Source organism: Aspergillus sydowii (assembly GCF_001890705.1).
Source record: "Aspergillus sydowii CBS 593.65 unplaced genomic scaffold ASPSYscaffold_3, whole genome shotgun sequence".
Taxonomy (NCBI): Eukaryota; Fungi; Ascomycota; class Eurotiomycetes; order Eurotiales; family Aspergillaceae; genus Aspergillus; species Aspergillus sydowii.
The window spans coordinates 3,016,020-3,028,090 of NW_024467861.1; the positions used below are offsets into that span (position 1 = coordinate 3,016,020).

General features: G+C 49.4%; 5 protein-coding genes across 5 annotated transcripts; 3 read left to right on the forward strand and 2 right to left on the reverse strand.

The window, feature by feature from the left end:
- Positions 1-2,017: 2,017 nt before the first annotated feature.
- ASPSYDRAFT_56774 (uncharacterized protein) lies at positions 2,018-3,237 on the forward strand (the record flags this gene model as incomplete). The annotated part of the gene is made up of 7 exons (XM_040849272.1): positions 2,018-2,202; positions 2,265-2,354; positions 2,410-2,510; positions 2,579-2,632; positions 2,693-2,761; positions 2,831-3,006; positions 3,070-3,237. The coding sequence occupies 7 exons, from the start codon at positions 2,018-2,020 to the stop codon at positions 3,235-3,237; spliced, it is 843 nt and encodes a 280-aa protein (XP_040705270.1).
- A 411-nt stretch (positions 3,238-3,648) lies between these two features.
- ASPSYDRAFT_43391 (thioredoxin family protein) lies at positions 3,649-4,522 on the reverse strand. Its single transcript, XM_040846638.1, has 2 exons — positions 4,301-4,522; positions 3,649-4,210 (listed from the first exon to the last, which is right to left on the reverse strand). The coding sequence occupies exons 1-2, from the start codon at positions 4,336-4,338 to the stop codon at positions 3,910-3,912; spliced, it is 339 nt and encodes a 112-aa protein (XP_040705271.1). The 5' UTR covers positions 4,339-4,522; the 3' UTR covers positions 3,649-3,909.
- A 1,708-nt stretch (positions 4,523-6,230) lies between these two features.
- ASPSYDRAFT_29955 (uncharacterized protein) lies at positions 6,231-6,883 on the forward strand (the record flags this gene model as incomplete). The annotated part of the gene is made up of 2 exons (XM_040844708.1): positions 6,231-6,552; positions 6,684-6,883. The coding sequence occupies 2 exons, from the start codon at positions 6,231-6,233 to the stop codon at positions 6,881-6,883; spliced, it is 522 nt and encodes a 173-aa protein (XP_040705272.1).
- Positions 6,884-7,710: 827 nt separating this feature from the next.
- ASPSYDRAFT_56757 (glycoside hydrolase family 12 protein) lies at positions 7,711-8,562 on the forward strand (the record flags this gene model as incomplete). Its single annotated transcript, XM_040849269.1, has 3 exons — positions 7,711-8,114; positions 8,193-8,413; positions 8,483-8,562. 3 exons carry the CDS (start codon positions 7,711-7,713, stop codon positions 8,560-8,562), a joined length of 705 nt encoding a protein of 234 aa, XP_040705273.1.
- Positions 8,563-9,069: 507 nt separating this feature from the next.
- On the reverse strand, positions 9,070-10,521 carry ASPSYDRAFT_131022 (DUF3712 domain-containing protein; the record flags this gene model as incomplete). Its single annotated transcript, XM_040840572.1, has 3 exons — positions 9,070-9,767; positions 9,825-10,249; positions 10,305-10,521. Coding segments are annotated over 3 exons (1,301 nt in total), but the record flags the coding sequence as incomplete, so codon positions are not given.
- Between the last annotated feature and the right edge of the window lie 1,550 nt (positions 10,522-12,071).

Sequence of the window (12,071 nt, forward strand, 5' to 3'; positions counted from 1 at the left end):
TCAATTAATCCGCAAAGGCTTCCGATGGGCTTCCGATAGCCTCCGATGTCTTCCGAAATCCGGGGGATTCGTGGGGTATCAGCACTTTGATTTAGGGGTTGTGAAAAAAATTAAGCTGCAAGTTCTACAAAGCGCTGCGGTGTGATTGCAGGGACAAGGGCCCCGAGGGAAAGTGGTAAAGTCTCGTCAGCGGCCATTTTCATCACAGCAGCCGGGCTGGACGGATGATTTCTCGGACAGGGTACGACGCAAGGGAAGATCCAGCAGATGGCAAGCAGCTCGACTCGCAGACTGGCAAAGATGCCGTGGCCTCATCCGAGATCTTCCCCGGGGGGTTGCGGACCCGCGTGGATCGTCAGATTGTCCAGGCGATCTACACCGTAGCAGTCTGGCTCTCGCGGGCACCATGTGGGATAGCCGGTACAGGCACTATGTGGGATAGTAAAGACAAGCACTGGGGTGGCGCCAAAAAGGTGCCTACGCCCCGTGGAGTACGTACCCCAGATCTCGTATCACTCGTAACAAATTAGCCCAATCAGCCGTGGTTAACGCGACCTCGGGGTTTTGGGTCTACATTCTGTTCCACGTTGAATTCCGCCTCGCGCCAGATTTACAGCGACACATTCCAATTTGACTGCGAGTCCCCATTAAGGCGTACTGCCCCTTGACTCGTCTATTGTAGCCGTAACGATACGATACTCAGACTGAGGATACGAATAGGGATGAGAGTGAGACGTTCTCGCTGACCAGCAGGGCGGGATCTTCAGAGCAGAATCAGTTCTGGGCACAGCTCGCACAGCTAGCACATATGATGAAATACGCAGTCCAAGAATATTAAAGTTTGCATGTGGGTTCAGCACCCAGCGCAACCAACGGTTGGGATTGACGAAAAAAGAGGATAATGGCCCGGATACCGTTCCCCTATTTGGTGGTCTGTCACGCATCTCCCCAGTAGAAGGGGCTGTATTGTTTAGCCCGGCAGATAAGACGGCAGGGCTATATTATTTCTTAGGATGTGATTTTCCCCGGTGGATAGTGTGATTGTGGGAAAAAACCTACTAAATAATACCATCTGGGGATAACTACTGACTAGGGGTACGCAGCGGGAGATGTCTTGTAGTTAAGGCTTTTCTGGTAAATATGTTACTTCTACTGTATTTTATTTGCATATGCACGTATTAGCTGGGAATAATGGTATTATTATCCATAGATCATGTGGCTCACGGCGCTTTGGTCTCTATTCAATGGTGGACACGTACTCGGATTGATTTCGGCATAATTCGCCTTACGTCCGTCCTAAATGTGGGTGAACCGAAATTGACAGGAAGATCACAGCTGTAATCGGAGACCTTAAAATTGGTTACGTGGGTTATTTTTACTGCGATAACCTGCATTTTTGCCCATTGCGTTGTGTTAATCACTGTGATATGCATCTAGATAATATGTCGAGTTTGTTGCTGAGTTGTGGCAGTCAGGATCTGTATCTGGTGGCAAGGCGTACTTTCTTTCTACAATGGTCTTGTCCTAGCCAGTAAATACCCCAGTCTCAACATTACCTCCCCGCGAACAACCCCCCGGGGTTCTCCAGTGGCTTTAATTGCTAATTGGTATGGTGGATTCCGGTCGCCTGTGGAGATGGACTGCAGCGCAATTAAAGTTCAATAGCTAAACCCACTCTTAGCTTCATATACTGCAGTTGATTCGTTTTTAGAGACAAAGACATGCCGAGCTTGTTACCGACGAATCAATAAGCTTTGGATATAGTTCGGTTGCGGGGTAATAAGGGTTCGCAATATCCACCAAGAGCTTCACGCCTATCCGATGGAGCAGCAGCAAATCAATTGGCCTGTAATTATGCCGAAACTGCTTCCGACAAAGCTGTGCCGTTCATACCAAGGGCAGCTGTATATATACCACCTAGGACTGCCCTGGTCATTCCAACCACAGTTCTCCTGAGCCCTTCCACAAAATTACACAACACTCTTTATTCATACTGCCGTCGGTAACAATGAGCAAAATGAATCACGAATTTGAGAATGGCAACGCAAAGATTGCGAGCCATGATGGCGCCGCAATGCATACACTGGCGCAGGTTCCTACATCCGTTACATTATCTGCTGAGCAGTTCGAGAAGCTGTACCTAAGCCCACTGAACCGCCGTCAGCCTGAGATGACCAAGAAACTGGGCAACCCTACTCCACTGTACGTATTCGAAAGTTCGCCCTATGGGGCCAGGACATGCGACATCTAACAGAGATTCCAAGGGGTCTCGGTGCCTTTATCCTCACTGCAACACCGCTCGCGTGCTGCTTAATGGGCTGGAGAGGCGCTGGCGGAGAGGGTGCTGCGTTCAGGTAAGGCCCTCACAACAGGCAATGATAGCATGCTCGCCAACTTACCATGGGATAGCGGTGTTTTGGTCTTATTCGGTGGTCTTCTGCTGGTTGTCAGTTCCATCCTTGAGTTCATTCTTGGAAATACCTTCTCCTGTGTCGTATTCGGACAACTAGGTGCGTTGGTCCTGCCTGGGAACAGGTCAGCAGAGCATTCATTGTATACTGATACTGACTCGCCGCAGGCGCATTCTGTTTAGCTTTTGGTGCAACTATGACACCGGCCTTCAACGCTACCGGTATTTCATCCGCCCCTGTCTGTGTTTATGTGATAGGTTGCTTATACTAACTAACAATAGCCCCATACTCCACCTCAGGAACCAACGGCGTTGAAGGACTTCACAGCGCCGGATTCGTAAATACCTACGGTAGGCCCGGGCTTCCCTAACATTTCGTATCCCTTCCATGTGGCCGGACAGCTAATCAGCTTATGCTAGCCTTCTTCTTTCTTGCAATGGCCATGTTGATGTTTGTCTATATGCTCTGCGCGTCCCGGACAAACGCGGTATATGTGGCCATATTTTTCTCGCTTATTATATTCTTCTCTTTGGCGGCTGCTGCATACTGGCATCTGGGCGCTGGCAATATGGAACTTGGTGACCGACTGGTTGTGGTAAGTCCATTGGCCTATAGAGCTCAGACCATGGAAAGCTCTTACTTATCAACCTTAATTTAGGGCTCTGGTGGCACACTCTTCTTTACTAGTCTCTGTGGCTGGTATATATTTTCGGCGCAGCTACTTGCCTCTGTTGGATTTCCTCTGCCTTTGCCTCTTGGAGATTTAAGCCATTTGTGGAACCAGCAGAAGACCGGTGGTGGGGACGTTGAATCTGTGATGGAATAAATAATCCCCTGGCGTCTTACTCAAACTTAGTGCTTGTTTTCCAAGACTTCCAAGGGTTATTGAGTTTGGGCGGCTACTCTCATGAACTTGCTCTTCGCAACTTAGGTCTTGTTACCGCTGAATTATGTGATATATCCCCAAATTTGAATTCTGTTTACAGGGCGGCGATTGGCAGACTTACCCAGAAAATCCTGAACTACAGCATAATAATCACTGAGGTTTACAGGTGTTTCGACTTTTGACTGGTTATAGCACTTGTTTGGTTGATGCTTGCAATATTTGGCTTAGCATTATCAATCATTCATTTGCCACTCTTTTTTAATATTATACACAAATTTCATCATGAGCAGATAGTCCAAGATCAATAATATGTCAGGGTTCCAGAGCGACGTACCATCTAGTACTCAACTATCCGAGTAAAATTATATCATTTCCTAGTCAATATTTGTATTTCATCCCCTATGCAGCCAGCAATCAGCACAATCAACATGTTGATGACGGTGAGGGTCATCTTTCTAGGAGACCCAAACCACCTGTCCAAGTTAATGTACAGTTAGCGCACGCCAGATGGCAGAAAAGTCGCCTTCCATCCATACAAGGTACAACAGAAGTAAGATTAAGCTATCAATACAGCTTCAATTTAGTAGAATGTGCAATTCGAAAAGTGCCACTCTACGCAACAACCATGTTCCTGATACCAGCCTCCAAGGCTGGACGGTTGACGCCCACAACCTCGGAGATCTTCTTGCCATTGTTGAAGAGAAAGAACGTCGGCATCTCGCGGACACCAAGCTCCCCCCCAACGTCGGACAAGTTGTCAACGTCGATCTTGTAAAATTTGACGTCCGGGTACTGATTGGCGAGCTCGTCGAACTTGGGCGCGATGGCCATGGAGGGACCACACCAGTCGGCGAAGCAGTCTAGGACGATAGCGTCCTTGGAGTCAATTACCTTCGTTTGGAATTCGGTTTTACTGCAAGGACAGGAATGAGACACATAAGCGATGACATCCCAAGAAATATACGGTTGGTCAATTGGAATTGGCGTTTCGTGGCTGACCTACGATTTAATAGTCTCAGCGATGTTGGCCTCAGCGCCCATCTTGACTGGCGAAGAATGGAAATGGATGCGCGAGTCGATTGAGAACGGCCATCGGTTGCTAACAAGGCTCTTGCGTGCTGAAGGCCGCGAGACAGCAGATGTGCGCGATACTGTCGACAGGAAAGTAAAGGCTCCCGACGAGGAGGTGGATGGGGAGGAAGAGAGACAGATGGACGGCTGGGGCCTATATATAGCGACAAGAATTAGTTCGAAAGTGACCACCTTCAGAAAAGGAGTAGAATTTGCTGTTAATATAACCAGCAGTTTGGTTCGCAAAAGGCGAGCAAGCGCGAAAATATGGTGAACGCAGTAACAGCCATATGGGATGTTTACCAGCGATGGTGGAGAGCAGGTCGGACAGTGCGTTGAAATACGAAGCGCCGAGAGGCCATTTTTATATTGATACAATGAGTAGACGAGTCAATCGATACACGATGAAGCTGCGACAACCGTGAGCAAGCGTGGCTTTTGGTCCGAATGGGCTCAGAAACGGTCGCTCAAAGCGGCAACTCTGGACGGCGTGTTCAGGCGCTAAGGTATGAATCGGAAGTGGTCTGGACGTTGTTGTCCCCGGTAGTATGACTCGGATCATGTATTTATATTAGATGGAGCCAAGGATCGGTCGCTTGTTCTAGTTTACAAGTAAGGGCCGGCATACGATCGCCTGTGAGATACGTGAGACCCGTGAGATCCGTGAGATCCGTGGCGAGGTGGAAGTGGAAATATCGGATGGACCTCGACTTCTGGATCATGAGGTCATGAGTCCTGGAAATATCCTGTCAGCTAACCACTGGATATAGGAGTTTCCACCAATTTCATCGCAAAGAAATATCACTTGCCATATCTGGGAGTCTTCACATAGAGACTTTCGGCCCTGTTATTGTCGCAAAACCTCTTCCACCACCGGAAGATGCTGGGTCCCTTTAATTGAAATATCTTCTGAGGGTACAGAACCAGACCCTAGAAATAGATATTCCTCGTGATCATCGCCAGAAACTCACAGCAAGGGTCTTTGCTTTCCTGGAACTCTTCCTCCTTCTATGGGTAGCCATAAGACACCTCTGTACCATTAGCTGCAGAAATAAAGACCTCCACCAGACGCCTATCTTGTTACTAGCCCAGCTATCTGGACTACGTTTAATATACCAGTTTGTTGGAACCGCGTGTTCTGGGTAATATCGTTATATACAGACTTTACCGTTAAAGATAATGCAAGTTAGAACGTCCCAACCCCTAGAATTAATGTATCCAATTTTCATTACCCACTCACGACCGACGGGTTGAGTAAATAATAGTATATAGTTGTCTGATATCAATCAATGGGCTTCGCGTGTACGCCGACATCTACCGTCGTGATTGTGGATGCCTGGGGTGCTCAGTTTTCTGAGGGAAAGGTTTTCTTCTGGGGCGACCAGGAGGCAGAAGATATCTACGGCTCCTTCGACACGTACCACCGTGCTGGCCCAGTCAAAAGGCGGATGCTAACTCTGGATGGCATTCGATGTATAAGTGCCGCTCGAATGATGACCTGCAGCGCTTCCTTGACCGGCACTACAAGGGCATTATGAATGGCCGGGACCACCTTTGCGTCTATCTCTGCATGGATATGGCTGGGCTCGGAATATCGTGGAAATACCAGAGACCGAGTTTCCTCTTCGTCGGCAGAGGCTAGTACCTTATTATCCCGATGCTGCTAGCAAGTCACTGCACATATCTGGCCGCGAAAGAGGATTTTTTTTGCCTACCACGACGGACACGGCGTTGATGCTTCTACATCTGTAAGCCAAACTAATATGCTTACAGGTTGAAGACTACCGATCGCTGCAGGGCTTCGTTATGAAATTCGGCGAATGCACTGAAATTGCCGGGTATGCCAAGGTTCGAGAGCCTGGATGTCCTGCAAAGAACGTGATGATATGAATCTCGTCGTCCAGCTCAGGAAGATTGATAACTCCGAAAATCCCCTTGCGGGCGTCAACTTTTCCTGTTCCGTATCAGAAATCTCGGTGGCAGATGCCGAAACATCAAAGCTGTTCGGTTCCAGGGATTCCTTTGAGCATCCTCGTCTATCTCTCGTGAAGAGACACGATCAAGCAAAGGGTTGCACCTGGAACTATTGTTCCGCTGAATATTACTCTATGGCCGGTGGGCATAGTGTTTGCAGCGGGCGAAGGGCTCATGCTTCCAATTGGATGCCAGTTTTCAAGCGCTCCTGTGAGTGAAGCGATGAAGCCTCAAGGGGCCGAGGATGAAAATATAGTCCTGCACAGTTGTACCGTAACTGTCGGTGTTTCTTTCGTCCGCGCAGAGAAAGCCGACCGAAGCGGTGCTGAATTCCCCTTTAGCCCTAAGTTTTAACCAGAGCGTTCCCCATCAGTCCAAACATTGGCAGACTTTAATCCGTATTTGGATGCGAATCTGTGCCGCTAAGACCGAGGGCAAACAGTGCTTGAGAAGGCCAATCGCTATCCGATTGAGAGAAAAGGTCGTCGAATCCCCCTTGCTCTCCCCCGACAAGTGGAGCATGAAAGGCTACATGGTCTAGATCGTGGGCTTTCTCCGACCCCCGAACAACGTCATTGAGCAGGCCAAGTGTGGTGGAGCTGTGATGGGCATTATCGGGAATACAACCTTTCGTCAAGACGTTTCATGCCTTGTCCGACCTCTTTGTTGGTCTTTACCTTGTCGACAATTATATGCTAGCTCTGAGTCTAGCTCTTTCGTATTGGATGTCTACGGTATTTGACTTGAACGAAGTGACGTCCCTCATGATGGTGCTAAATCTCGGTGGCTAACTCAAGGTTATTAGGCTGAATGAAAGGCCCAACCACATCTCCGCAGGTGGAAGCCCGGCGAGGTTTCACGGAGGACTGGGGTGGGGAATAGTTATGTTCCATCCTGGATGCATTTTACACGATTAGGCTATTAGCGCATCTGGGCACCGAAGAATTAGTGCCTAGATCATATAGATGAAACGCCCTGCCTAGATGGGATAAGTGCGGGTTTGGGTGCCTGTTGTGACACCGGTAATTATATGCAGGGGTTGGATGGAGCATGGTCTGTTTGGTAGGTCTGTATTGAGAGGAGACCCTGCTCCAACAGACACTTCCTGACCTTGATGACGATCCATGTACCTTTGATCGACGTTGCTCCGTACTGTTCTCGACGCGGGCCTATCCAAGGTTGCAGATCTATATCAGGTTTCTGTGCTGAAGACCATCGGAGGCATCTCCTTTTCCGTCATGGAATCGGTTGTTGAGTTGCTGAGATCTGCCGTCTTCTGAACGTATAAAGTCGACAATGGATCCGCCTTCCTAGCTCTCAAGTCATCGCCCAAAATCCGTTGAATCACGACGAAAACTCTCATACACTATGAAGCCCATTCATATTCTCCTTCCTATTGCTGCAGCTTTTGCTCAGGAGATATGTGAGCAGTATGGTACTGTATCGGACGGCGGGTATATTGTCAACAACAACTTGTGGGGACAGGACAGTGGCCAGGGCAACCAGTGTACAACAGTTGACAGCATCTCAGGCGATGGTGTCGCATGGCACACCACCTGGACTTGGTCCGGTGGTGACAATGCCGTCAAGAGCTACGCAAACTCTGGTTTGATCCTTGACCCTGTGCTCGTCAGCGATACTTCCAGCATCCCATCGACGGCACAGTGGAGCTATGATAATACAGACATCACCGCCAATGTTGCGTACGATCTCTTCACCGCGGCGGATCAGAACCACGAGACTTACAGTGGTGACTATGAGCTTATGATCTGGTGAGTGATTACCCGGTCGCCCCCTCTCGAGATGCGCGATTTATCTGATCGGTGGTCCTTTCGTTCTGCGTTAATCAGGCTCGGCCGGTACGGAGGAGCCACGCCAATTGGCTCCCAAGTTGGTAGCGCAGACGTAGGCGGCAATACCTGGGAAATCTGGAATGGCATGAACGGGGACATGGAAGTGTATAGCTTCGTTGCCTCGTCGCCTGTTACTTCGTTCAACGCAGATATAAAAGAGTTCTGGGACTATTTGACCGAGAACCACTCCTACCCTGCGGACAGCCAGTATCTTCTTAGTAAGTTTCATATAACCACCTTGCTGAAAGCGATTGTTGTCCAGAAGAAAGTGTCCTAACAGATGCCAGCTGTGCAAATGGGCACTGAACCATTCACTGGTGGCGAGACTACCTTGACTGTTTCTCAGTTCACCGCAAGTGTGGCATAGTGGTGTCACAACCCATGGGAACCCCATTATTTCATCCTCAACGGGATGAAAATGTCCTTCATTCATTCATTGCTGTCCTCTTTCTTGCTCCACATGAACTCAATTTCGGAGTTCAGATCTAGATTATGAGTATTACCAATGTCACTTTGCCTCCTGGAGAGGCCTCCCAGCTGGAACATATGTCCGCTTCAAGAACGTTTGTTTATATACTTTGCGGTCAGTGTATTTCTAGGCATATTTGACTGCAGGTCACATAGGATAGATGGTGAAAATGGCAAATAAATTCTGGTATTGGCTATGGGGCCTCAATCCGCTGTAATATTGTGATTATACGACCGCTGATTGAGTCGCCCTCCATACGACGCACCGGGACCCATACTCCAGGCAAACGTTTAAAATATATGCCTCATCTACTAACCGCCAAAGAGAGCCATTTGATCATTCAACATTAATTAAATTAGATACTATTCATAACTGCGTGCAAGAGCGCCGCTCAACCCAGATCGGGCCGGGAGGATCGCTCAACTATATCCAAGAAATCCATACCTATGGGGCATCCAAATTCCGAACAAGCTCCTCTATGATGATATCCCCGTTATCAGGATGATCCTTCTGCAGGACATCGCGAACATGGATATTCCGCTTGAAGCTATCGGCGAAACCAGCCAGACCACCACCATCCTTGCTCTCGCTCTCAGCACCATCAATCAAGGCCTTTGCGCTAGAAGTATTACTAGCTCCACTGAGAATACTACCCAAGTCCATATTCTGCACAGTATTCCTCAGGATGTCCGCAATCCGAATCTCCGTAGTCAGAGTAAGCTGGCGCAGCACATCGGTGTAGTAAGGGATATAAGTGTCCTGGAACGTAATAGTCCTAGTCACAGCGCTGAGACTTAGGTTGCCGGATTTAATGGCGTCTGATTGTGAGGATAGAACGTCGCCTATGTTGTCCAGCACGGTGCTGATGGAGAGCACGCCGCTGAGTGGGAAGGTGTTGCTCCCCGGTGCGAGTCGGACGTTTTCCACCGTTGCGTTTCCGATGACGAGGTCGCCGCTTTTGACATCGAGAACGAGAGTGCCGACGTCGAAGGTGATGACGCTGGGATTGGGCAGGGTTACGTTGCCCTGGAGGTTTGAGCCGTCTGCTTGGGCCTTGACTAGGGCGACGTTGGTTATGCTGAAGCCGTTGAACTGGTTAAGACCTTTGAACTATTAGCATGTATTCGTAGAATGGTGTGATATAGTACTGGAAGCAATACCGCGACTCGTGATATCCTTGTTAACCGTCACAGGGCATTTCAAGACGCCGAGATATCCATTCGTCCCGCCTTTCACGGAAAGAGTCGAATCCTCCATGAAGACGATCTCGTGCACGAACGCCCTCCAGGTCGTCATATTCAGGATCGGCGTGAGCTGGTCCTTGATTCCTAGTGTATAATTGCCCTTGACTGTCTGTCCGGGGATGTTGGCCTCTGCGTACGCATCGTCCGATCCGTACTCGCGGTCGAACAGACTCAAGGTAACGGGCTCGATTCGAACGGGCAAGACGACTTTCAGGTTGATCTTGGCTTGGATTGTCAAGATGGTTGAAGTTTCTGTTGGCTGGTTGACCACGGCATTGACCAAGACGAGGTCGGACTTGTCGATGACGAGCTGCGCAACTGCTGGGATGACAACGAGGAAGCTGACCTGTTAGACCTGGCACGATAGGAAAAGTAACTGAAAGCGAAGGTACTTACAAAACAGGCAAGAATATAATCGAAAACACAAGTGCCCCAAGGTAATAGTACCAAAAGCGCCTCAGATGGCGCTTGACCTTCTGAGCACGCGTCAACACCACCACCTCCTCGGCCTCCCAGTCCTCCCCCTCCGTCTTGCCCTTCTCATCGGCGTCCTTTAACGGGGGTGTCTCATTGTGGGAGTGCGGACCGGATTTTTCCTCCTGTTCGGACATGGTGAGATGCTTGTCTGTCCAGACCCAACAAGTGACGAAGGGGCCCCGGTAAATAAGGTGTTCGCGAGCCCCAGAATTCGCCGCGGAGGCGATTTAAAAGAAATGCCGAGGAGGGTCCCCCGGATCTACAGACCGCATGGTCTATTTGAGCCGAAGCCTGAGGAGATGCGGGACATTGGATGGTCAAGCTGGGATGGGTCGACTCGCAGCAGCTGAACTCAATCCCTGATCATCTGTTGTGCCTGTATCCAGGAAATCAGCAGTGCCCTATACACTATCAATACAGAAGAAACCAGCTCTGAGCTCCCAGTATGCAAGCGCAGAAGCATTGAGTGTCCCTGTCAGATACCAGTAGAATCCCCCTTTCTCAATGACTGACTGCCAGATTTCTTTTGGACGTCCGAGTCGACAGCTGCAAGTTCGCGTCACAGTGGATTCAGCCGCAGCTTGAGATTGGGTCGCAACTATTGCACATAGCCAGGCTATTGGGATTGACCTGCGAATCACATCAATTCTGGATGATAATTTGTTGGCTGCGGCCCAGGCGTTGGTGTTTACAGGTAGACAGGTGTGATCGACAAGAACTACCGAATCCATGAATCATGATGGCAAAATAGCACAGCCATTACTGGCTAACCCCAGATGTAGCCAAGAACCAGCAAGTCAGCAGTCAGCACCAACAGCGAATGGTCCAGTGGGGATGCCACGTTGTTTTTAGGTTTATCACAGGCACAACCAGCAGCACCCCCTCTTTGGGCGCCAGCGGCCGAGGAGGAAGCCAGCGAACTGCAGATCGACAGCCGTTCAGTGGAGAGTCGAGAGGGGTTGACTTACTTGACTAACTTGACTTGAAGAGGACTGGAGATGGCAGCTGGTGGTGACTGGTGGTGACTGGTGTGGGGGCTACCCCGGATTCCTGCCTATACTTGAGCCCGGTATATTGCCCCTTTCTGGCCATATCGCCACTGCATCCCAGCTTGGTTTCTGGTATCCTGCAAAATAACCGGCATACAGTTCAGTGATTAAACTTTGTCTTATGTTGACTTGCAAACTCGCCGACTGTGTGACATTAACCATCTGCCTGTCTTTCTTTATGCCGAACACCGCGGTTAACAGAACCCCGCACGCTCTAATACTGTTGAAAGTCCACTGTTGGGGACGATCAATATCCACCAACTCTGCTCCTCCGTAAAGACGAAGACGCAATGTGTGCTGGTCTGCAGATCGCTGCATGGAGCGGCACCGCCCCCGCGACCGCTACTGGGGTTGTTCAGTGTGCACATCCCTAATCACGTCCCCCGGCTCATTCATGAAGAAGCCTTCTCGATGATTGTGACAATTACACAGACCCCGCTCTTGACGAGGTGTTTCCTCATTGCCGTCTTCGAAATAGCCTATTTAATGTAGACCAATGAGGTGTGGTGTATTTCACCTGTTGAATAGCTGTGCTGGCAATGTACGGAGTATTGGAACCGACACACTGGATAACTCATCGACACGGCTTTAATCTGTTGCTTAATCTTCACACGGTCGCTCACTGGCTGCTCTCATT